This window comes from Photinus pyralis, unplaced genomic scaffold, assembly GCF_008802855.1.
Source record: "Photinus pyralis isolate 1611_PpyrPB1 unplaced genomic scaffold, Ppyr1.3 Ppyr1.4_LG2, whole genome shotgun sequence".
Lineage (NCBI taxonomy): Eukaryota > Metazoa > Arthropoda > Insecta > Coleoptera > Lampyridae > Photinus > Photinus pyralis.
In genome coordinates this window covers 50,029,093-50,056,036 of record NW_022170403.1, presented here as the reverse complement: position 1 = coordinate 50,056,036, position 26,944 = coordinate 50,029,093, and the positions used below count along the sequence as shown (strand labels likewise).

Below are 26,944 nucleotides of genomic sequence, written 5' to 3'. Positions count from 1 at the left end.
TGATTATATTCTAAGAAAAATAACCTTTCGTCGAGGTTCGTATACGATTTTATTCACGATCATCATTATAATCATTCCATTATCAAAAATAAAATAATTCACTAAATTTATACGTATTATATTCATCTTATGCGCCATCTGCAATATTATTGCCCTACATAAAATGTTGTCGGTAATACAGATTTGGAAAATTACCTAATTAATATTCATATTAATTTAACATGCATGTTAAAAAATGGCCCATACTAAAGAATTTCAATGTACATCCCCTCAAATAAGGGAAGTTGAGTGTAGTAAAAAATTTACTCCCCGAATGAATTTTTGAAGAGAATGAACAATGGTGGGCAGGAAAGGGTATAGGTAAAACTTCCTGTTTTACTTGCTTATTTTAATGAGGTAAAGGTAAAGAAATCATCCACATTATGAACGACCAAATAATGTTGTGATCCACATTCAAACCTAATGCCTAATGACCATGTCAGTTTTATTATTCTAAAATGTACCTACAGCGATCTTTTATGATTACAGATTTAGACTGGGTTACAATATTAGTATTATAATCTGTGTAGATGTCAATAGCCAGGTTGCGGACAGCATTTTCCGTTATGTTAGACGGCCATTTTTCCTTATAATATAAGATTATAAGTATAAAACATTTTTATAGCAAAGTTAAGTTGCGGTGTGTGCTGGGCGTGTTCAATTTTGCTTATAAGTTTGAAGGAGTCTTAACCTCACTTTTATTTTACATTGTGTTAAAATGTCCAAAGTTGGTGAAAATGAACTCCTTTTTTTAGAAGTTGATGACATTGAAAGTATCCTTATTTATAAAGCCTTCCTTGCTACTATGCTCTTAGACTTAAATGTTATTTTTATGAGTGATTACGTACTGCGCAGTGACACATTATAAGAACTTCATTTTCATTGGTTCCGCTATTTATAAATATATCGTACAAAAAGCCCTCATACCGTAAATTATTTCTACAAAAATTTATATTTCTTATGTTATAAGATCTTATGTTATAAGATTTATTCTCCAGATCCAATCAGGTAGTCACTAAACACCTGTTCCAATACGATAGCCCTAAAAAATAGCATTATCTATTTCTAAAAGGTGACAAATTACCTACATTTAATTACCGGACATTGTTTTGGCATCTCATCGTTACAATATTAGCAAGTGCTGGTGGAGTCTTCAACTTAAAACAGTTCGGTGGCTGTAGATCGGCTGCAGTAGCAGAAGGTTTCGTCGCCCATTCAGTGGCGAAAATAACAAAGTATGGCAGTATCCTCTTCAGGTAGTGCTACGACGTCTCCGATATGCAACATTATGATGCCATAAATTGCCATCCCCTGCTCTTCTCATGGGTCGCAAGCGCAACCCAATGTTTCCATGTCTTATAGACAAGAATTGAACTTTTCCACCCAGAAATTTAAACAGTAATGGGCTCTCTAAAGTAACAATCAATTTCATTAAACTCAAGTTCGAGTGTTATACACTTACCGATCCTTCAATAATTAACGGTTTCTTTTTGCTTTTGTTTTTACTTAACCATTTAGCACCGCGCTCGTTTAGTTTTAGGTTACGTGAAACAAACCATCATCTCCGTAATCTGGCTAAAGTTAATCACAACTCCTACTTGTGTTTACTTAGGTCCGCATTTACTTATTTCACTTTTTCGCGTTTGGTCGTTCATTTGCAATTTACAACAAAAAAGCACAGAGCTTAAAATAATCCATATTACTCATTATAAGAATAAGAATTGTTTTTAAAATGCGGTTTTGAACAATTTGCATCTAAATCAGCTGTCATCTGTGTCAGACAGTTACGATGAGAGCGCCATCCATTAGGATATTAGCAACTAAATCGAGGTAGGTAATGAAATATTACTAACCTCGAATCGAACATTACTAACCTCGAGAATCTACTTTCCTCCCTCCTGGAAAAATAAGTGTTGTAAAACACAACTTCCTTATCCTTCAAAATGACAATTATGAGACTGATTACAATATGATCGTGAATAAACAATATTTATAGCACATATAAAGAGCTTTCATTAAAAAAAAGATGAATGAAATTGGATCAATAATTCCAGAGATATAGTTTACTTTATAAAACTCTACATCCACCATCTTTGATTGGCGGCCTTTCCAATAGCTACCGCTTTGAGATGGCAATCATGATTTTTTGGCATCCTAATAAACCTGTATAACCACTGTAAAAAGGAAAATTGGTACCCCCAAATTATACCGTCATGTCGACTGGCCCATGGACTAGAATAATCTAGCGAAAGTCCGAACTTGATACATGGACCTAGGGAATGAAATATGTTGATTTCTATTATATTGAGTCCACAGTCTTTCCTGTTCCCGATTCACTCGAAGTCCTATAACTTTCGTTTCCGTTGAATCAGCTTCCTGAAACTCAATAGCCTCCGTCCTTAATGTATAAAGTGCCCGTACATCAAATTTCAACACAATCGGCCACTTTTAAAAAGAGTTATAGCGCACACGGACGGACGACAATACAAAACTATAAACGATCTGAGGATCCTTAATAAATTAATCAAATATAGCAAAGAGCTCTTGATGGGCATGGCTATTGCTTGCCATTGCGTATTATATCGCTAAAGCTATGCTGATTTTGAATTTCATGCAATTCTGTTCATAACGAGGTTCATAACTAACGGAGATTTCAAAAGAGCTTACCTTATTTTTGGCCTACATTGCCAATTCACGATCGACAAATTTGATAAAGGACCCATCTGCAAAATTTTATCGCAATCGGTGCATTCGTTTTCGAGATATCGTGCTTACGGACGGACGGACGGACAGATACCACAAAATTATGAACTCACTAGGAGCTCGTTAATAATCGATACTCAAATGTTCTTAAATTTTTGAACGAGTTTGTGAATTTCCGTGCGGTATCACTGTCGTTTGAGTACTATCTCTATAAAAAATAAAGATGTTTTTTTTTTCGAATATCATCGGAACTCATCGGAATTTCCGCATTTTTAAAACAACATTTTACTAGGACCTATTAATTTAACCGACTGTGTATTACAGATGGTTTCCGATTTCCCCATGTTTCTCATTCCTATCTTGGGCACAGTGTATACAAGGTGTTATATATAAGTATGTAAAAGGGTAACACCCTGTATAAAAATTCACTTAGATATGTTGTCAAGTATGCCTATGCATGCGGACATGTTTGAGTTTCCATTACATAAAACGAGTAATACGGGTAATACCGAGTACTAGTGAGTATTACACAAGTAATACTGCGCAATCATGGTGTATATTACTTGAGTAGTATTGGGTATTACTCGAGTAATACTGAGTAATAGTGGTGTACACGTTTTAAACCAGCGGTTTACTCCTCGTCTCAAAACTTGGGACGGGTGAATGGAATTCGAGCAGGAATTATTTATACTTTCATGCACAATTACTCGAAAGCAGTTTAGAAAATTGTAAAGATAAGTCCAAAAACAATTCGTGCTGTTTCGGTTGTGCTGACGTTGCAGATCATTTTGTAACGAACTATCCAGCAATTCCCACAATTGTGGTGAAGTTTTCGAAATGCCAAATAATTTATAATTGTAAGCATCCTGTATAAGTGGGTGCGTTAAATATCATTAAACATACACCTTAACGCTTAACCGATTAGAAGCATTTAAACATTTATTGTCCCTAATGATTAAATGATTACTTGATGCGCCAGTTTTCTCTAGCTTTTACTGCAATTAGCACTAATTGTACGATTATCAAATCTCTCAACCACAAAAAAATCTACACAATTCTGTTGAATTTATTTTGGTGGCGGTGATGAGACAACATGAAGTAATGTCGAGAGTAATATATTATCGCCGCCACAAGAGAAGAGCCCTGCGTCATCATCTACAAGCGTGTGATTTAAGATTTAAAATCAAAGTCAAAATAGTTCCGTAATAATCAATATTAAAGTTGTTGAAAAATGTACTAGATGGCGTAGTTTCGCAAAGGTTTAAAAAGAGCAACAGCAAATCCCAATTCAGTTGTTTACTAGTCAAATTTAGTTATTAGGTAGGGGAAAGAAAACAGCTTATTTATACAAAATCGAAGAGCAAAAGAGGTTATGGAAAATTTGAAAATAATTAGGAGTATTACGACGTTGGTCAAATCAGCATCAAATATGCATGTTAAACTTGACAAGCGTTATAGGTTATCTCTTTTCAGTACATTTAGCTTTTCAAAAGCGCACGTCTATTACATCCCAAGAACTTGTTTCGTTCTCTGTCCTTTTTTGGGTTGCGCAAATTTTTGAGATGTAAGTATCAACACCTTGGATTTATGCATTGATGACGCAGGGCTCTTCTCTTGTGGCGGCGATATTATGTAATATCATTGACTAATTAATACGTATAGTAACGAACACATTAATGTGTAATTTTTCGCATGTAATATCAATGTAGAGATAATTAAATATTAGGAATTTTGAGAGGAACCATGCGTGCTATTAGTAATTAACTGAGCCCTCATAATAGGCAATGTAGACAGTCTGGTCAATATCTTGATTACATTCAAAGTTTATGAACTCTATAAATGAACATGAAGTGAGATTTCCCCCATTGGTTGTCGTGTAGGGGAACATCGATATTGCCAGTATAAAAAGAACTTTCGTAGATTCGCAACTATTGAAGGGAGTGTTAATACAATGGAGCGCTTTGGTGGCATCAAAACTGTATTTCATAGGTCGATAGAGTTGGCACCCCCGATTTGCCCAAATCAAATAAAAATATGCCAATAATTTAGGACTACTTTGTAACCACAAAATTAGAATTTGTACCCTCTAGTCCCGCCGGAAAACCGATTTTTAAAGTGTGGGTGCTGACTTGAAATGAAGCTAGCAGTAGCACCCTCACAATTCCCGATTGAAATTTGATTAGTTGTATCAAAAACTATGAATTAAAAACTAATTGCACCCAAGAACGATTTTAAAGTTATCTTAAATTCAAAACTCATGATTAGTAGTCTTTTTTAACTTTTTAAAAGTTTGAAATGATGTTGAACACGTGGAGCAGGTTAAACAAAAATTGACTTCTTAACAATATAATTTGTTACCAAAAAATGTTCGTGAATATCAATTAGTCTTTTATTTATACGTTGCATTCCTTTTTTTAACTCTGAGCCCGATTTAGTTAAAAATTGTTTAAATAATATACACTGTGTCGCAACATAAGGATGTCCATCCTGGACGTCTCGGAAACCATAGAAGATGCGACGATGGTCAAATTAAAGTGCACAATTAAAGAGTTAGAGTTACTATCATACTTTAAAGAAAACCAGAAAATTCCGATTTCAATTTTATTTTGTCTGACATTACTTATTTTAACAGATACAAACCCGAGAGAAGACTTCGCTGAGAGATTTTGAATAGAACGTTTCGTTTCGGAGAAATCATCAAATTTATTTTTTATATGGCCCGTTAAGAACTGCAAATTTTTATACTCTTAGAGTTGTTTTCAAGCGATATATTTTTGACGTTCAGTTTATTTGAAAAAAAAAATTAAAAACGTTTGTTTTGGTACCCTGCCATTAAAGTTTTTAGAAGCTTATGCTTTTTGGAAGGTACTCGAGGCGGTACTGTTCTGCCATACTTTCATTTGAAAACGTTTATTTCCATCCGCCTTCTGTGAACCCTTTTTCTTTGTCATTGTCCTGTATAAGAGGGATTAAATGACAGTTTTAAATTCCCCTTATTTGGTGGTTTTGTTCGTGTGTCTGTTCCCCGTCTAACTCGAAAACGAAAAGAGACAGCGATGTCAAACCTTCGCCAATCGATGTCTACGAGTTCAAGGATCCGTGCTCTTGAATATGAGCCGGATCAAAAGTCTGGTTTCCGAATACGAGCTGAGTGGCAAAAAATTCTCATACTGAAACTCGTATGTGATTCTTCGTATCTTGTTTTATGAGCACCTATTTCATGTAATGATCAAACTATCACTACTTAGGCGGTACTTTTAATCAATAAAACGATCATAACCAAAATACTAAGTTCGCTGGATCAATTTTTCCAAGTTTTTTTCTATCTTTTATTGCTCTCCATTTCTAACTGGGCCCAAAAGTGTAGTATTATCTTTGCTGGGCCACATACACCAGCAACTACTTAAACACGAACTCAAAACATTACAAACAAGATACGAAGAATCGCATACGATTTTCAGGGGAATTTTTTTCTTTTTCTTTCGAAAAATTCCCCTAAAACGTTTCTTTCATCATCCTTGTTTTTCATTATACCGCACACTATCTCGCACATGATGTGGAACTAAGAAAAATGTCTTGTCAATCCGTTATGTAGGTACAAGTAAATTTACTTGTTTTAATTTTGAATGCGCTTCCGCTCACATTAATTAACTATTAATTGATTAAAACGTTTAGATTTAATCGCTTAGAAACCGAGCTTAATAATACCTTTATTTTTGTTTTCGAACTAGGATGCGGGCTAGAATATATTACTTTGTCCTTTATTTACATAGTGCAGAGCGCACTGATGACGTGTTCCCATTCTCTTACAAGGTTACGTTACATCATGTGTCTGAGATCTCATTTACTAATTAGGGGTATCAAACTGAAACCGTCACGTAATAAACCAAATTGGTGCATATAACATTATGACGTAATGGAGAGTATCTTAACCCAACGATGCCTACAAATTTTTGAAATTCGTATTCAATTTAAAGTGAATGAAAGCTTTTCAGGTAGTTAGGTACGAGGTTAGATACTAAAATTATATACAATTAAGCAATTAATGAAATGCAAGAATTTCCTTAAGGACAGTAATCAACTAAGTGGGTACATAAAATAATTGCAACATTGTCCTCCTGGTCTACTTTGTTTTTAAGTAATACAAGTAAATATAATCAATTTTCGTTACGATATTTGTCAGGATATTTGTATATCCACATAATTATTGTTTGTGCTCGATGTTGGGGATGATTATTTTCTTCAAAATAACTTCTTGGAATTTTCATAACTTGGACATTTTTGGAATGTAAGTCTTGTTGCAATTTTGTTTAGATTTTACTGTTTGGGTCATTGATATTGACATCTATTATAGCGATGCTTCGACCCTCCTTAAATCTTTTACGACGTTTTCATTTAGGACTCTTTCAAATACAAATTTTCATTTTGCCATTGATCTTGCTTTCCCAATTTTTTGAATTACTAGTAGGCGAAGCGTAGCGAAAGGTAGCCTTGCCAGGCAAGCGTCATTCAGCCGATGTCCGCACACTGGGGCGAAGAGTCGCGTGGCGTCTGGTACGGAAATATTATTTATTTTTAGCATTTGAAAGTGTTACGTTGTCTTGTGTAGATATGAGCATTAAGCAGTTCTTCGTCAGAAGCTTAATTTCCAGTATGGAAAAGGAGAACCAGCCAAGAAAAAATGTTGGATTCACAATATTAATCAAAAGAGAAACCTACGCTTGTTAATGACCGTAGACAAGGTATACTCGTAAAGACATTTTTTAAATATTTCTATACGTCAGAGGAAAAGTTTTTTGGGCTTCTTATTTTATTAAATGGTTCGGACATGGATCGATACAATTGCAATATCTTAACGGGAACGGTTGCAAGCGGCGAATTAATATCACTTTCGACACGACACTTTTCGTGACGAAGCGCCTAATTTCAATCGCTTCTGGATACCGTGTGTTCATCTATAGAGTGTTCGCTAGAGCTGGTAAACGTCAAAGCGGAAAACGGGTACTATAGGCCCCGTCGCCCACTGATCTCGAAAAAGAGGCTTCCGGGAAAGTTATAGTTTGTACAAATCAATTTATTTCGATGAGAGCTTCCATTCGAATACCATGAAGGGTAGAACGTGTGTTATTATTATCATTTTCAAAACTAAAGGCATGCGTATGCAAAATCTGAGACCAATTGGTTGTCGTATGTAGAAGTTATGCACTTTTTACTTTCTTAAACACAATCACAATTCCCCTAGAAGTAGTTCCAAACGGCAGAAGTGGGCCCGGACGGACGGACAAAACGCAAACAATAGCACTTTTTTTTAATTCTTAAAAAATGTGCTAAAAACACGGGGATTTCAAAAACGGTAAGAGATACAATTTTGATTAAATGAGGAAATTTTCGAGCTCATTCATATGCTGTATCGAAATTGAAAATATCTGTACGGATTTTCAAAATATCGAGCAAAAACTAAAAATTGTGTTTTTCCAAAAATTGGGAAATCGGGTGTCATTTTCAAACAAATTAAATTAAATTTGGTCGTTTTGTACGGTCAATTGAATGACGTTAATAAATTTTTTCTATGCATTCTAGTTTTTTGGCAACTATTGCCAACTTTTTTATTTCTTATTTATGCGTCATTAAATAGAGCATAAAAGAGCTGTTCAACCATGAACAAGCCAACCTTTGATTGACGACAGATTTATTTTTGGACGATTCTTGATTCTTCCGATTTTAATTTCATATAATATAAGACTAGGCTAAGTATTTATTAGCACATCAGTCAAAATAGTGAACATTTGGCACTCCACGCCAATAAATGTTTTCTCTAAAACGGATAAAATAAAAAAACCTCGCTGTATTTTACACTCATTATTACTATATCACACATCACCTTTTTGATGTTTTTGATAAAGTTTTTAATCTGTTTGCTGTATTGAGGAATTCGCCCATAATTACCTAATGACCGAAATTTAAGCGCTATCTCTCGATATATAAATCGTTCTTGACGTCCAAATGTACTTGTATGAAGTGGGGCTAACTTTTTCATCAACCTATTCTAAAATATTTTGAGTTGAAAAAGATCTTACACTTTCAAGCATTCGGTAACACAAAAAATCGAGCAACCAAAACGCAAACTATTTTTTTTTTTTTTTAGAAAAACAAACTTCAAAATAAAGAAGTTTCACGCGTTTTCGTTTTTTGAAATTTTCGTTTTTTTATCCGTTTCAAAATCAAGCGTCACTTTAACTGCAAATTCGAAATATCGTGCCAAATTTTGAAAATTTTGAAATTTACAAAACAGCATATTCGGGAAAATCTACTGTATTGTAAAGCGGTTTTTGGGTTCATTTGTGTCCATCATTTTACAATAGAGCAAATTTTCGCGAATAGTAATTGCAGATTTTGAAAGTCGTAACTAGTATGTTGTTCCTGGATATCGTAAAACAAGCCATCGGTCGTTAATGTTCACGGTTCTTCAACTTGGGAGAATTCTTACGATGCAAGAAGCATACTGCACAAAATACCGTTGTTTTTAGTGCACGTTCACTTTCAAAAAATAAAAACTGCACTTTTACGCTCCTTATATGTCTGTCTGTCTGTCTGAGTCACAAAGGCTCCGGAACTACACCACTTACAGTCTTCGTATTGTTGTCATATGATCAGAAATTAAAAATTATTTCATGTTTGTATTCTCGTTAAGGCATGAAATGCCCATAAGGGCTATTAAAATCGAAGAAACAAATTCGCCTTTTGCTTACATACATAAGATCCATTTCTAGTAACTAGCATATAATTTGTCTTTGTGTAACGCAAAAAAGCCATAATTTCTGAAACTGCTTTCGTTATCTTTTGTCTTCTTACACCAATCACAGTAGAGCAGGGTTTGAAAAAACCCGGTTTTTTAAAAAAAACCCAACTCATTGGGCTCAAGTGGGTTTTTCGGGCTTTTTCGGGTAAAAGTGGGTAATAGTGCTTTTTCAATCTGAATGAAACAATTCGACAATATGGAAAAAAAGGCGCCGCAATATTGTGGTTGTGTTGTGGTGGTTCACTTTTACATTTTACTATGGGTAAGAATAAGAATACAAGTTTTGAACTGTTTTGAATTGTTAACTAATACCTCGACTAATACTAAACGAATTCAAATGGAAGTATCTATGTTTTATTTTTGTATTTTAAATAATTAAAAGTGATTCGTTTATAATTTGAAATATACTTTTGCCATATAAATTTATTTCAAACCAGCCAAAGTAAAAAAACTTGTTAATTATTTCAAAATGAAGAAACCCACTTGGGTTTTTTCGAGTGGGTCCAACCCGAAAAAACTCAGTGGTTTTTTTCGGGTTGGGTCCATTCAGGCGAACCCTGCTCTAGAGTGTAGACTTCTAGAATCTAGAATTCTAGAGGATAGTCATACTCATCGTTACAGCAACATTCCGCGGGAATATTTTTTCATTGTTCGGAATGATTTAATATGTTAAATGTGATTTTTTACAACCAAAAACAGTGTATACCTGAAATCCGTACGTAGCTTTTGTTGCTGTTACTTTTATATAAATTATTGATAATGTCAACGTTATTCTTATTATCACGTATTAACCAATTTTATTATGGAACTAAATTATATTTCCATTAACTTGGCACTCGCCGAGAGTGATGAATGAAGTAAATATTTCATAGAATGAACATTTACGTTTTGGAACGAACAATATTGTTCAGTTAGTTGTGTTACTCCCACAATGTCAATGACTTCATCTGGTCATTTAACACTTCTTAGATAATAATACTAAATGAGCGCATATTAATAGTAGAACATGCCAAGTGTAGTCAAGATTGTAAAACGCGGTTTATTTGAACAGCTCTTCAAATATTCATTCGATATTGTTATTTAAGTAAATTTACTTATCTAAATTGGCGACCTTCAATTGATTTTGAAACTACTAAAGATCTTCTTGTATCGTTGATATTCATGACCGAATAACAGAAAATGAGACCCACTATAGTATAATAACCAAGCTGGGATTTTTGTAGGAGTTTATGTGGAATAATTTGCTCAGAGATTATAAAACTTGATGCCCATTAAACTACATTATCATAAAGTTGAGATTACTGAAATGTGTCACAATATGGTTAGTGCAGGATGTTTTAAGTACACTTGCTCTGTACAAGGTTAAACAGTAATTATGTGTGTAGTTGTTACAAACACCATTTTACACCAATTTAAGAGCAGTTACAGAATTTTATCGGAAATCCACTATCTTTAGCATACCATGTTACGGTTATTGAACTAATAGCGCTTTTATCTGGTCGGTTTAATGTGTAGTTGATAACATATTTCTTTTTTTTTTTGCAGATGTAGGAAATCAGTAGATTTTTCACTGAAATGTGCCTGGTTATTGGATGCCTATAGTTCAGATGCATCGGTGCCATCAAAAAAGAAACCTCACGAAATTAAATTAAGGAACTTAATTCTGTCGGATGAATTACGGCCCAAAGACCAAAAAATGACCACTTCTTTCAATAGTGATAAATTGAACTTTCCTAACACTACACCTATTAAGAAAACACATCAGCGATCACAGAGTGACGCATCCGCACTTATATCTGGTTCACGGGTTAACAATACGTCGTCTACCAAACTCAGCTTAGGTGATTTATACTCAGGGAAAGCGTTTAACAATGGATGTATGTGCTTTGAAAGTTGCCTGGGCGTTGTTAACGATCTCAGGGGACAGAAGACTGAATGTACCTGCATGGTGAGTTCGCCTCGCCCTTTTTGGTGCAGATTTGCAGTTTTCATTGCAGGCTCCACGACTGAGTCCACAATTAGAATTCATGAAAGCGCTAATCAATATTGGTAAGCTTTTGAGTTCTATTCCAACTAAGGAAGCCAAAACTACAAGACTGGTTGCCGAATTGACAACTCTTAATTTAAATCTCCCCGCACGAGTGTGGTTACCTCTCGAGAGTGCAAAACCTCATCATATAGTTCGCATTCCACCCCAAGCAGCAGCTGTCTTAAATTCGAAGGATAAGGTACTACTGTAACGATGCACAAATCATTTTAATAATAATCTCTCGTTTATAGGCACCTTACATTATGTACGTAGAAATAATAGAAGTCGAAGACCTATATAGGTCACCAATTCCGCAAAAAGTTATGAGCTCATTAAGACACACTAAATCAGAAGAAAATTTGGGAGGTGACACAATTTCAATATCCGCATTTAGTATGTGCAGCGGTATTTGTGATGATAACGATCCAGATTGGAGCCAAGAAGATGACGAAATTTCCCAGCAGGTAAACTGAAATATGTCAATATTCATCAAGATGTTGAAAAACCTTTTACATAATTATTATGAAAGTTATTTGTGGCCTTTTCTAAAGCTTTTATAGATTATTTGGGTCATTATAAATACCTATATTTTACTTTTCGTATCAATTGCAACCAAGATATTTTTATAATATTATATATTATAATTTTTTTATAATAAATCACTCTTCGTATTTACTGTACTTAATACTATGCGATTAAAAATGAGTTGCTGTCAAGTTGCCTTTGGAATTTTTGTTTCCATGGGAAATCGTATTTAACTTGAAATTCCAAAGGTGACTCGAAAGCAGCTCATTTTTGATCTCCCGTTATAAACTGAAGAATTTTGCGTTTTCAGTATTGCCAACTAAAGAAACAAAAGGATAGAGATACCATTTCACAACTAAGTCAAGACTCTAGCGATTCGCGTGAACCACCTTTGTGCATTCTTGCCAGTGAAATTCGTAGGAGATTATCAAATTCGTTTCGTGAAGGCAAAAAGAAGACATTTACGCATGATCCAGAAGATCCATCTGCGGCTGCTTTGAAAGAACCATGGATGGTACATCACTTTACTTTACTTTTAAAATCACTTCACACTTCATATTGCAGGAAAAGGAAAGGAGAGTCCGTGAATCTTCACCGTATGGTCAAAAATCATCTTGGAAGTTGCTGTCCGTTATCGTTAAATGTGGAGATGATTTAAGGCAAGAACTCTTAGCTTCGCAACTCTTGCAAATGTTTCAAAAAATTTGGGAAATTGAACTAGTTCCATTGTGGATTCGACCATATAAGTGAGTTACTCCGCTCACTTGCAATTTATAATGATGTAACGAATTTTTTTTTAGAATTTTGTGTCTTTCGAACGACAGCGGTCTAATCGAACCAATATTAAACACTGTATCACTTCATCAAATCAAAAAACATTGTCAGTTATCTCTATTAGAATATTTCATAAAAGAATACGGACCACATACTTCAGAGGCCTTCCTCACTGCCCAAAGAAATTTTGTGCACAGTTGTGCGGCGTACTGTTTAATTTGTTATCTTATACAAGTTAAAGATAGGTTAGTAAAATTAAAATTCTCGTTCACGATATTGCACTCAAAGCGTCTCTTTTAGGCATAATGGAAACATTCTACTAGACAGTGACGGTCATCTTATTCATATAGATTTTGGTTTCATCCTTTCGACTTCACCTCGAAATCTTGGTTTTGAAATATCGCCATTTAAGTTGACGCCCGAATTCGTCGAAGTTATGGGAGGAAATGATTCGGATATGTTCAAGTATTTCAAAATATTAATTCTTCAAGGTTTAGTTGCAGCCAGAAAACATATGGATATGATCATTCCCTTGGTTGAAATTATGCGATCAGGTACGCAATTTAAAATATTTTTCTCATTGAAATCCTTTATGCATTGATTGTAATATTCATTTAGCTTTATTATTACTTATAACTGATCGAACATTATTATACATATACGTATAATACATGACCTTCTGGGAAAATAGATCCAGAAAAATTCACCTAAGGATTGGATGAAAATTTAACAGTAACTTCAAATGAAAATTCGACAAGTGTATTGAGTACAAGTACGAGGGCCGTTTTTTTTTCAACCTCCGGTGGGCTATAAATAAAAGACAAGTAAAGAGAACAAAATTGTTTTATTACCAAAATGTACGTAAACTTATGCTTATTGCTCAGCATAATCACCATGAAGATTGAGGCATTGGTATACCTGTGGACCAGCTTCCCAATACCCTCTTCATAAAATGTTACCGCCAGTGAATTGAAATGAGTCTTTTTGTAGCCTAAATGTTCGGTAACAATAGAGTGCAGAGAAGATCTTGACACTTCTGGAAATTCCACAGACAAAGGACTTATTGTGAATCTACGGTTTTCTTTAACCACCTTGTCAACTCATTCAACAAGGTCGTCTGTAACGACAGACTTGCGTCCTTGACCTCCTTCATCATGCACGTCAGTTCGGCCATCTTTAAACTTAGGGCATCATTCCCGTACAACACCATCACTCATAATGTTTTCTGCGTAAACGCGGCATATTCTCCGATGGATTTCTGCTGCACTATTTCCTTCTGCTTGCAAGAAACGAATAACACTTCTCAAGTTGGCGGGCGAATCAATAGACGCGGCAATGTTTATGCGACTGCAGCTCAGCACAAGCTGGCTACTTGAACTCGGCAGTGACATATGTTGTGGTGGGGAAGATGCGCGATCGACTACTGCGCTCACCGCGGGCCTGCGACTTGTCTAGCCGTCACCGCATGAGATCGGAGGTTGAAAAAAAACGACCCTCGTACAAGGACATTGAAAATGGTTTATGAGGAATTTAAGATAAGCTTGAGGGGAATGTGAAACCTGAAGAGAAGCTTGAGAAGCATTTAAGGGAAAATTGAGGAACTAGAGGAAGGCACTAATAAAATTTTGACGTATAACAATACACGGAGTTAGCGCTACTTTTATCTCACACCCGCCACATAAATGGCCGACTATTTCAGGGTTAGAAACCCTTACCAATAGGGTTGAATGTCACTCAATTTCTATCCTAACTCTCTCCATATGAAACTAAGAAGATATGAGGGAAATAATAACAGTGCAATCAAATTAACAAAAGAAATACTGGTTTATTCAGTCTATATCAAAATAATACTGCCTTCAAAATTGGATAGCGTATACCCACAAATACAAAAATACTCCCCAAATATTCAAAAGTATTGATTCCCCCATTAACCACCTCCTCATTCGAAATGATCAATTAGTATATATTTCACTATACTTATCTGTAACAAAAGGTTCCCAAAAAAAAAACGAAATATGATTGATAATTGCTTCGCTTAGATCATATACAGTGTGTCCCAGATCGGGTGGGATTGCATGGGTAACTTTGTTATTATTAAGGATAGAGAATTGGTTAAATGGGCAATGTTTTGCAGTTTTAGATGCTTATATTCAAAATGTCGCATAGGTTCGACGTAAATTAAAAAAAAAGAGATATAAAAAAAAGTTTTATATAAAAGTTACTGTCTTTGATACGTTTAATTTAAAATTGATGTCAAAAAAAAATTCAAGATGGCTACTTTTGAGGAACATTTAACAACTTCCTAAAGTTAAATAGGCGCCATATGGGATTTTTAGATTACTTGATAGATTTTTTAATTCTCTTTTCAACGAGCCATCATAACATAGGATTGAAAATAAGATACCAGTTATATCAACGGTTTTTGTATTTTAATCAAGTAGGCTGTGATGAATTAAAAAAAAACAAAACAAAATCTATTCGAAGCAACAAAACAATGAAAATAATTACATCAGATGTTTAAAAAATCAGGGACGCACTCATGAGAGGGGGGGTTTGGGCATTACAACTCCCTCCAAAATTTTATATAAGCATTAGGTCTAGAAAAATTTGATTTTTATAACATCACTTATTGACTTATTGGCCCGTATGAATAAAAGTAAGCAAATGCTTATACTTACAAAATTCAAAGTATATACTCGTAAGTGCTCCTTCGCACTGGGCGACTTAGCAGCGCTTCTAAGCAGAAGGACAGGACGCAGTGCAGTGCTGCTAAACCATGCTAAACAGACCAGTATGAAGGGGCAGTTACGAGTATTTACTTTGAATTTTGCAAGTATAAGCATTTGCTTACTTTTATTCATACGGGCCATTATCCATACTTACATACCTACTTACATAACTACAAACTATCCCCTCGAAAAAAGTCATGCCATTATCCAGTTAAAGATATTTCAAGACACGCTTTATTTTACACAATGTATTACCATTGATGCATTGTCCCAGGTCACATTTTGTAGATGGTTTATCCGCGAGAATATCGAAACTAACAGTTTTACCAGTTCGAGTATAATGATGAAACACGTTGCCTAAACTAAACTGTCTTGAAGTGATCTGGTGTAATTATTTTCATTGTTTTGTTGCCTCGAATAGATTTTGTTTTGTTTTATTCGTCACAGACTACTTGATTAAAATACAAAAACAGTTAATATAACTGGTATCTTATTTTCAATCTTATGTTATGAGAGCTCGTTGAAAAGAGAATTTAAAAATCTATCAAGTAATCTAAAAATCCAATATAGCGCCCATTTAACTTTAGGAAGTTGGTAAATGTTCCTCAAAAGTGGCCATCTTGAATTTTTTTTGACATCAATTCTAAGTTAAGCGTATCAAAGACAGTCACTTTTATATAAAACTTTTTTTTATATCTCTTTTTTTTGAATTTACGTCGAACCTATGCGACATTTTGAATTTCCATAAGGAAATTTTAAATAAGCATCCAAAATTGCAAAACATTGCCCATTTAACCAATTCTCTATCTTTAATAATAACAAAGTTACCCATGCAATTCCACCCGATTTGGGACACACTGTATATTCCATAGACACCGCACATGCGCAATAGCATCCGAATGTAAACAGCTAAAACCATAGACTGCGCAAAAAGGGATCACTTCACATTAAATTACGACGTACTTACATATTTTGGAACTTATCCATGGAAATGAAATTATGCATTCTGTACAGGGTGTTCCAAATTGCTGGTTTTAGATGCTTTTCAGGGATATTGTTTACAAACAAAAGAGAGTGCGTGATGCGGTTTGCACTTCTAGGGAACACCGTTATTCAGTCTTGAAAATGTGGATTAAATACAAGTAGGCCGTGAAATATATAGTTCATATTTCAGGAAATGCTGTAAGTACCCAGAGGACCCTCTACAATTACACATAAAACACCCACCTACCTCCAATTAAACGAGAAGGCGTAAAACATAAATAATACGAATAAAGATGAAGAAATAAATTATTTATTATACGACTGCTCAACCATCAGAAATTGGATTTTTAAAAGGAAACGAAGATAAGGAAGGAATGACCAAATGGCGGATGACTTACGTGTCTATAGTCTTATAAATCCTCCAAGAAAAATGGAGATAAGTGCTTCAGTTTACCGCAATTACTGAACACAAGGAAAAAGGTCAATTACTAAAGACACTATTAAATAATTTGTGCAATTAGAACCCTTAGAATTAATGACAATTCGGCTTCGCCTGCGTGTTGGAAGAAGAGAATCTCTTTCGGCAAAACGTAACTCACACCTAATGTGAGTGTTTTCCTCTGCTTTGATTTAGTATCCCTCTCATCCACTTCACAACTCTTCACCCCTATTTCAGCACATCACTCCTGCTTCTCCGTGTCTTTTCCACCTTGCAATTCCATAGCATGTATTGTCTCCTTCCTCTCCACACATTCTACATTTCTGCTTCTGGTCTCAACCTTCCCTGTCTGCTCTGTGCATCCCGCTCCTTTTTTGCCAGCTCATTTTCCATCTTTCTCGTCTTCCTCTCGACTTTTAACCTTAGCCCGTCCGTATCTATTTCTTTCACAAAAATTTTTTCTTTTTCAAGCACTTTCTTTACCAATTCACACTCCTGGAACCTTACCGCCCTGCGTCCTGACACTATCCTTATCTTCTCCATTTTTGTTTCATCATCTAATATTCAATTCAATGTCCTTTACTAATACCATTGTATATACACGTTAATATACTCGCACAATGCTAATACTCATTTATAGTATCTTCTTTGTATTCCTTCTAGTTCATTCTATTCCTTCCACCCCCCATATATACTCGCACAATGCTAATACTCATTTATAGTATCTTCTTTGTATTCCTTCTAGTTCATTCTATTCCTTCCACCCCCCATATCTCCATTTCGTACGTAAGCACCCCTCTGACCATTGAATCGAACAGGTATTTTCTTGTTCTAAAGTTATTCTTGAAACCCCTCTCTCCTATTCCCCATATCTGTCTCATCATTCCAGTCGAATTTCAAATTCTTGATTTTCATGTTCAAAAACCTCCAGATACCAAATTTCGTCGAAATCAGGGGTGCGCCCTTTGGTGGGTGGATTTTGATCTTTATCAGCTCCTTTGAAAATCGGCACTATTACGCCTTCCTTCCGTTCTTCAGGTAGACTCCCTCCTTTCCGTATCATATTTACTAGATTCCTCATTCTTTCCCTGACCCTATCTGTCCCGAAAATCAAAAAACCTCATTTCTTATTTCGTCTTTCCCTGCCGTTTTCCTTCTCTTTAGTCTTGTTAATTGCGGCTCGAGCTCTTCTCTCATCTCCTTCAATCTCCTCTTTTCCTTTCTCCATCTCCCGCTTTCCTTATAGTCTTAATAAAGTGTTCTTTACATTTTAAATATACTTCCCTCTCATTTGTTCTATTTTAATTTTATCGCCTGTTTCTTACCTTCCAACGAGGTAAAAAAAAAGGAGTCGAGGATCTGTAGTAAAATTATGCGACGGGAGTCGGCCATTGTGGCTCTAATACGTGGGTAGTCCACTTGGAAAAATACACAAACTAGCAGCTTCTTTAAAATATTTCTTCAGGGAGTGTTACGAAATTATATTACCGATGGAAAGATTCATTCCTTCGCCTTATGCGATAAACAACATGAAACTAATCATTTAAAAACTGACCTACACAAAGTGGCTCTTATAATGGCTGTTTGCCATGCACTATTAACAATCTCCCACCATCGATACATTGACTCCTTTTTTTTGTTACTTTACAAAAAGACTTCTCTGTCTTTATTTCCCTGTTTTGCTCTTCGTACCTATTCTTTCTGTTGCTCCATCTTTTTTTAATTTTCTTTTGCACTTTTTTCTATTCTCTCGCCTATTTTACCTTCCCTCTTCTTTCCTTCTTCATCATTTCTCAATATTTGTTTATCTCTTCTGTACACTCTGTCCCTTCTATCTTAATCAAAACTCTAGACTCAATCTAGAGGAACTTGAGAGAAATGTGTTGGGAATTACGAACTTGAAAAATTAGAAAAGAATTTTATAGGGCTTGACTCGGGGCTTGAGAAAAAACAGAGGTACAGAACTTGAACATGGATTTTGACAGGTGATCATGAAAATAATTACCTACCTTGAGAAAAACTAGAGGACGTTAAACAAAACAAACAAAAGAGAACTTCAGAGAAAATTATGAGTCTCTGAAGAAGAAACTGAATACAAGCTTGAGGTGTTCCTTGGTGGGAACTAAGATGAACTTAAATGGAAAATATTAACTTGCGAATGCTTCTGAAAAATGTTATATGAATTTAAGAAGAAATTGAGAAAAAGCTTGAAAACCGAATTTGAGAAAACTTGAGAAGAATTTTATGGAAGCTTGAGGAAAATTTGAAAGGAGAACTACGACAGATAGAAAAACTAACGCTTGTCTTATTAACTATACAAAGTTAGGTCAGCACTACTGCCAAGTGTATTATTATTGCATTTAGAAAATAAGTTAAATTAGAAAATATAAAGCATTTTTTCACATTGCAATAGTCAAGTCAAAAAATAATTGCGTATTGGATTATCGAGATATTCACTAAAGTAACCTTTTTTTAATAGACGCCTTATTTGGAAAGAAAATGAAGTTGTGAATAAAAAATGATTTAACACTTAACCACCAGTAAATTGAAATTAAAAAAACTACAATCAATCAAAGTTTTTAAGTTTGTTACAAAGATTATATAAGATGCAGATGGCCAATAATACTGATTATAATACTAAAGGTGAACAAGTCGTAAGAAAATTATGCTGTACAAAAAAATAAAATTTTCCTATTTTATTATTTCTAACTTATAAAGACTAAACTAACTTTGAAAACAAATGAATTGCAGCGATCATTTTTTTAATTTTGAGCTTTCCAACGTATTTCCGCTTGTTTCTTCTGTTGCTGAAAGTATGGGCCGTCTGCGTTTTATACAAAAAATTCTGTAACAAATTTAAAAACTCTAATTTATTCAAGTTCCTCTCATTTCAATTTACTGGTCGATAGGGAACATTTTTTGTTTATTATTTATTTTCTTTCGAAATATGTAAAGATACACCAAGCGTTCCATGAAAAAAGGTTATTTAATTGACTTATCTTAATAACACAGTGTACAATTGTTTTTCTGATTTGATTATTGCAATTGTGAGAAAAAATGCTTCATATTCGCTAATTTAACCAACCTCGTAACTGCAATAAGAAAAAAAGTTAGCAATAGTGCCGACTTAACTTTAAACACATTGTATAACTGATATTTGTAATAAAATATCCACCAATAAAGTAAATATATAGTAAAAAAATGATTCGGTGTTAATACAGGGCGTTTTATATAGTTCTTCGTGGTTATGAAATTCAGTACAAAAAAACTATTTCAGTTACCTAAATAAAATATGTACGGGGTGATTCAGGGAAATGAAGTTAGTTAATTTACGTCCAGACACTTTTATTTTCGAGTTGCGCTTACGGTGCATTCCATTGAGTAGTGTGTGCGTAAAACGGAAATTCCCCATATTTAAAGTGTGCTCACTAACCACATTTCGGATGTCTAGATTTGTAAGGTAAAAAATATTTAAATTTTAATGAATTCCAATTCTCATTGTTTTTGCCTCCTTCCCATCATACACTTTTTGAACACAGTCTTACTAATGGATTCTCCTTGATAACATCAAAGCATCAGACATCATTCCCCAGTACCTCAAACATGTGCTAAATAACCCTAACAGACTGTTATTGGTCAAGAATCTTGATCAGGTTATTTGGCCATTAATTCACCGGAGTATCCCTAAGCTTACCAAGTCTGATTGTACGGCATAAGGCGAATGGCCTACCTGTTGTGTATTGAGCAGTGAAAAACCTGGGCACAATAAACCTAGCAATAAACAATTGATATAGTTATCAGATCAACGTGGCTGGCTCACATATTAATATATGTTTAATGTAATGTATTACTAAGTGCTTGGCAAGGAAGCGGGTACATAAAACAACCTTCCTCAGATAAAGAAATGAATATGAAGCATAGTCTACTAACTTCAGAGGGTTTTTATAAAAAAGTTACCCAACTGATTTGTATCAAATTATATCACGTATGTTCATTACTCCTTTTCTTTTAATTTTAGAACTTAGAGAAATATAATAAATGAAATAATAAGTTTAAATACACTTTATGAAAGATAAAAGAAGAAAATTTTGTGTGTTTCAATAAAGGAACATTCAAAAAGATATCACTTAACAGTCACAAGTTCAAATCTGACATAAGGTGTGAGCGTTTGTATAGTGGGTTACGTTAGAGGTCATCCTCCACTCACATTATAAAGTAATAGCAAAAAATATGTACATGGATGTTTGTTGCAAAAGTGAATTCTTTTATTTGCCTAAAGCATGGAGAATATACTCCCTAATGAGATTATCTGCATGCAATGATTAACATTAAAACAAATCACATGTGCTGTAGTATGGAAAACGTATTCAAGAAACTCAAGGAATTGTGTTAATCGTATTAACAAAATCGTCAACCCAGTGAGGTTGATTGTTACGTTAAGCAATTTTGCTACGTGTGTTTTGACCTTACTAATGTTTCATCGCTCTCCATGTATGGTTGAGATCTCTACATTGGCAGGTTGTAGAAAGCTTCTTGATGGCGCACTGTCATCATAATTTGATCATTTTGATCAATTCTGTCTGCATTATTCTCAAGATTGGAAGCTGCATCCAATGTTAGATGAATTTTATATTTTGACGTTTAGGTTACTTACGTTTAAAATTGTTACTAGGAGTCTGAATAAGATATTCGTACTTTTATAGTGTTACCTATTTAGTTTTTTATTGATTTCAATAATTCAATTTAATTCTTGCTTCAGGTTCCCAATTGCCCTGCTTTAAATCCGGAACAGCAACAGTACAAAATCTAAAGAATCGATTCCATCTCAACATGACAGAAGAGCAACTCCACAATGAAGTTGACAACATGGTCGAAGGCAGTATACATTCACTATCCACAAAACTTTACGATGATTTTCAGTATTTCACCAATGGAACATTATAACTGTGCGACAGACCTATAGACTGTGTGTTTTAAACCTGGTATAGTCAAATTAGTAGACTACGCTGTCTAAACTATTATTTATATTGAAAGATTAACTTCCACATAATTTATGAGAAAATTTTATTTTGTTATAAATTGTTGGTAATTGTTTAAAGACATTTCCTAAGTGAAATGTTATATGCTCAATCCATGGTAACACCACAATGTTTTTAATGATATCTATATTAGCAAAGACCCTTTGTTAAATGTATAGTAAACCCAATTTGTCTTTGAAATACATGATGCCATCGATACACATTAGGCTTGTATATTAATCATAAGTTTACAGTTATGTGTACATATTAAATACCGTAAGTGATACTATATTTCCTTTGTTTATAACGTGCAAGTTTTGATACTGTCCCATTTTTAATGTAAAATACTTGCCTCATTTTTAATTTTCTTTTTAAGAATACATTGTATTTGTATTAAACTGTTGAAATTCCACTTTTATTGTACATAATTTATTCAAAAAACGTAAGTGAGATAATAGATGTACTCATACTTATATTACATTCCTGTTTGTAGACCTTAAATGTACATACGTAGATAAAAAAAAGAAAATTTTAGTACAAATACAATGTGCCCTGGTAAAATAATAATTTGTAAATATCTCGTCATACGAGTTAAATGTAAAACTCTTAAGATAAATTTTAAAATTATTAATATTTATGGCGTCTATTGTTGTTTAAATATTTACGAAATAAATTCGTTTACAGAGTTTGAAAGCTGTTCATTTCAAATCTTAATATCTTGTTTCTTGCCATCGTTTGTAAAAAAGAGGTCACAAAAAACACAACCAAGTACATATTGTGAAAGTACAAGTAGAAAAAAATAAGATTGCAAAATGTATAGGCAATCGTAATTAATTAATGTGATGGGTAATATTTGGCTCTGAATTAATTGATATTAACGTGATTGTACATGTAAAGTAATTAATTGAATTTGCGGTTATCCATCCATAATATACAATTTAGTGTAAACTTAGATGTAGCTATGTAGCTCATTTTAAAAACGAATACCTCTGACTGAAAGAATTTGAATTTCAAAAAGACTGAGATCATTACCTTGTGCAGTTTTGACATTGTAACACAATCCATCGAAAAAAAAAAGAGAAAAAAATCAGAGGGTTAGGAAATGATAAACTGTTTTTTATAAATGTGAAAAATTTCTGTTTCGATGTCGTTTGCGGTCAGGAAAATTTCGTTGGATTGTGTTTTCTATTTATAGATGATTTAGTATGTTTAGTTAAATGTTGGGCCAAAAATCAAATTTAAAAGTGAAAGCGTTTTATACATCATTAGCTTTAATGAAACTATGCTGCTAAAGTAAACTTAATTTTTAATTTAAAATTTAACAGTCGTAATTTATACTTGCATGTTTTAATATAAAATTTTTAGTATAAAGTTGTATTTTATTATATTTATGAAGTGTATTTACTTTAAAATCGCCTAAATAAACAGGATTTTAATTGAACTTTTCCCTTTTCTTTAACTTCACAGACAGGTAAATTCACTTAGGTTTCGTGATGTAATTCAAAACTAATTTTTATACTTTGGATTTGGATTAATTATGACTCCAAGCATGATTTTGGTCCTAATTTTTCATGCGCAGAGTGTCGAATGATTAGGTGGCGAATTAATTATATGGGAAACTAACATGAATGGATTAATTACTGTTAGAGAACTTGTTTAATAAAATTTTTTTAGAAGAATGACGAACACCATAATGACTTATGACATAGCTGTCAGCACCCCACAACTTCATGACCCAATATGGTTTATTTTGTCTCGAAAAAGATAAAAATACAAGGTTTCTCAACATACACTGTGTCCAAGATAAGGATGTCTATTAGGGTCTTAGAAACCATAAAAGATAGGACGGTGGTTAATATAGGGAAAAGTTACGCAAATAAACGTTATTATCATACCGGGTGATTCATTAAGGTACCTTTACACTATAATATATCTCACATGATTTTTTATCTGATATATGTGTACCTACCAACATATTTTTCGTAAGAGTTTTAATGTTTTACTTTACACTTGACAGGTTTTTCATATGACTTTAATACAAGAAGTTACGAAACCATATATATCTTCTCTAAATTAAAATATTCCAAGTTCCAAGATTGGGCTACTAGTTCAAAAGTTACAGCCCTTTGAATTTTCTTTCGAAATTGGTTTCTAGTCTATATCTTTTGATTGAGAAGTCTGATCGAAAAAGTACGAATTGTTTTGGATTCTCGCACCAAAATTAATAAGAAAAAGTGTTTTCCCGAGAAATTTTGGTGCAGTCGATTTTTGGAAAAAAGGAAGGTTATACACTGCCTTTTTTTTGCCCCGAAAAAAAAATTGTCTCAGATCGACCCGGAAAAAAATTTTTCTTATAGAACGTGGCCTGTAGAATCCATAATTTCAAACAGTTCCAAGATTGGGCTACTAGTTCAAAAGTTACAGCCCTTTGAATTGAGAAGTCTGATCGACAAAGTATATGAATTGTTTTGGATTCTACGCACCAAAATTAATAAGAAAATGTGTTTTCCCGAGAAATTTTGGTGCATCGATTTTTGGAAAAAAAATTTTCTTATAGACGTGGCCTGTAGAATCCATAATGTCAAACAGTTCCAAGATTGGGCTACTAGTTCAAAAGTTACAGCTAGGGAATGCAATCCCGCAGCAAAATCTCAATCCCGGTATTTGCGGGATCGTTAGATGTAAGATGTTAATCCCGCGAGATCCCGGAATTTGCGGGATCCCGCAAAATTTTAAATAAATTGGCAAATAAGCAATTTTGTGCGGTTAACTACTGTATTAAAATAAATCGCTAATTATCACAATAAGTATTCAACAAAAAAGTACCTTCAGGCTAACTTAGAACTCAAAAAAATCACCTGTAAAGCACAAATAGGTGAACTTCTAAAGTACCTCAAAAATCATAGTACATTTTTAACGAAAAAAGTTTAACAATTATTTTAAAAATAATTTCTCCGTTATGCGTTTCATTAACAAAGCAAAAAGAATCGTCCCCTTGGTCGACATTAAGGATGAGTGTACCCTTATTTGAAAGATTACCCCAAACATTTGAAGGGTTAATTACCAATCAAGACACTATTTGACAATGTGTGTCTGAAAACACCACTACAACCAGACAACCAAATACCAATATACTCGTAAATATTTATTGCTCGATTTATTGTTTATGTAATTTATTCTTTCATTAGTAACTAATATACCTATAATCATTGATTATACACACCTATAATCAATGATATAATCAAAAGTTTACTGGTTTACTCAAGTATTCAGCTTTTTCAGATAAGTACAACAGCAAAATGCGAAAAGTACCCATAAAAGGGCGGGATTACTTGGATATTTAAAATAAGTCATGTCATTTGTCATGCAGAAATAGAAACATCCCTATTCCACGATTTACGTATTATTTCCATATTATTTCCTTATGATTTGTCTTATGACAGCCATAATACCAAAAATAGTATAGTGTAAACACAAATCTAAATGCTTGTTACTTATCATATTACAAATCACATGAGAAGTATGATAGTGTAAAGGTACCTTTATTTATGATGCAATAATTAGTCTTCGCCGTGACGTGACTTTTGTCCGTTGTATTTTTTATTCATATTTATTATTCACGTTTCGCCTTATCAGTGGTGTCCACCCTGAGGTGGCGGGTGCTTTTATAAAATACAATACGCCTTATGTTCTAGTGCGGCTGTTTAGAGAATTTTCTCAACAGCCTCACTTATTCTAACTGCCAGGCGGGGACGCCTTGCATCAGACAGCTATTTTGAACAATTATTATTTATAAAGAAGTGAGGACAATTTGAATTTCCCGCAAATCAAAAAAATTCTGAAGTTGGTACTAACTGATGATCATTTATTTAATTGCAGTGGTGTATCATCATGCTTTCAGTAAATCGTTTACTTATTTATAATAAATACTGCTTCTGTTTTACCACAAATTATAAACTAACACTAAACACAGTTACGTTTCTTATATATTTTAGTGCATCAACTCTAAAAATTGTTCAAAATGGATGACACACAACAATTAACGGCGACACTGGTTTGTTAAATGACAGTCATGACAGAAAAAAATTACTAACGAAATTCAAACCGTCAATCTAATAATGCAAAAATACTAAAACCTTACGCGCGAAATTCAAGCGATCATCACTTCTAATGAATCACCCGGTACTATAATATAATATGATCATACTGTCAAGAAAACCAGAAAATTCCAATTATTCCAAAAGTATGCCAGTAAAACCGAAATTTGCGATTTTGTTTTTATTTTCTACTGATGTTATTTGACAGATACACAGGATGGTGCCTCTACGCCATGGTGTAATACACCATGCCCTACGCACAACGCTCTAATCGCTTGAGAATATCGGACATATATTTTTCAGAAAGTTTGTCTGATTGGTATTCTCGCACAATTAGGGCGTTGTGCGCAGATGCACTATGACTATCCTGTTGAAACCAACAGTTTTAAACTTTTGTGTGCCATGCATCATTGTATCAGTAATAAAAAAATGCTACTCAATACCATTGAATAAAAACACTATAAGAAGCCTAACTAACGCTTATGGAAGAAAGCGCGACATATCCCCTTGTACCCGCATTGGTTTGGACCCCGAACTCTCTTTGAGGTAAATAGGGGGAAAGCAAATTTTCATTCTTCTCAGTTCAAGAATCGACACTATCGACAGTGTTCCCATTATATTCTCAGTTCAATCTCTGTCGCGCTTTATTTCCACGGGGTTATGCTTCTTATAGTGTTTTTATTCAATGTCAATACACAGTACTTTTTTCACGGGTCATTAAAAAAATAAAGTTTTCCAAAACAAAACGTATTAATGTAGAGTTCAAAAAGTGTTTTTTATTTTTCTGTATCTGCTCAAGTAACATAAA

General features: G+C 33.9%; 1 protein-coding gene across 3 annotated transcripts in view; it reads left to right on the top strand.

Moving 5' to 3' along the window:
• Window positions 1–23,115, top strand: part of LOC116164522 (phosphatidylinositol 4-kinase beta) — an 82,345-nt gene extending 59,230 nt beyond the window's left edge. For all 3 annotated transcript variants that reach the window (XM_031478715.1, XM_031478714.1, XM_031478716.1), the window contains 8 exons: window positions 11,087–11,489; window positions 11,539–11,769; window positions 11,822–12,034; window positions 12,406–12,609; window positions 12,660–12,841; window positions 12,896–13,114; window positions 13,170–13,423; window positions 21,781–23,115. In XM_031478715.1, the coding sequence (XP_031334575.1) occupies window positions 11,087–11,489; window positions 11,539–11,769; window positions 11,822–12,034; window positions 12,406–12,609; window positions 12,660–12,841; window positions 12,896–13,114; window positions 13,170–13,423; window positions 21,781–21,965 (1,891 nt within the window). In that variant the 3' untranslated portion in view covers window positions 21,966–23,115. The remainder of the gene's footprint in view (window positions 1–11,086; window positions 11,490–11,538; window positions 11,770–11,821; window positions 12,035–12,405; window positions 12,610–12,659; window positions 12,842–12,895; window positions 13,115–13,169; window positions 13,424–21,780) is intronic.
• Window positions 23,116–26,944: the final 3,829 nt, after the last annotated feature.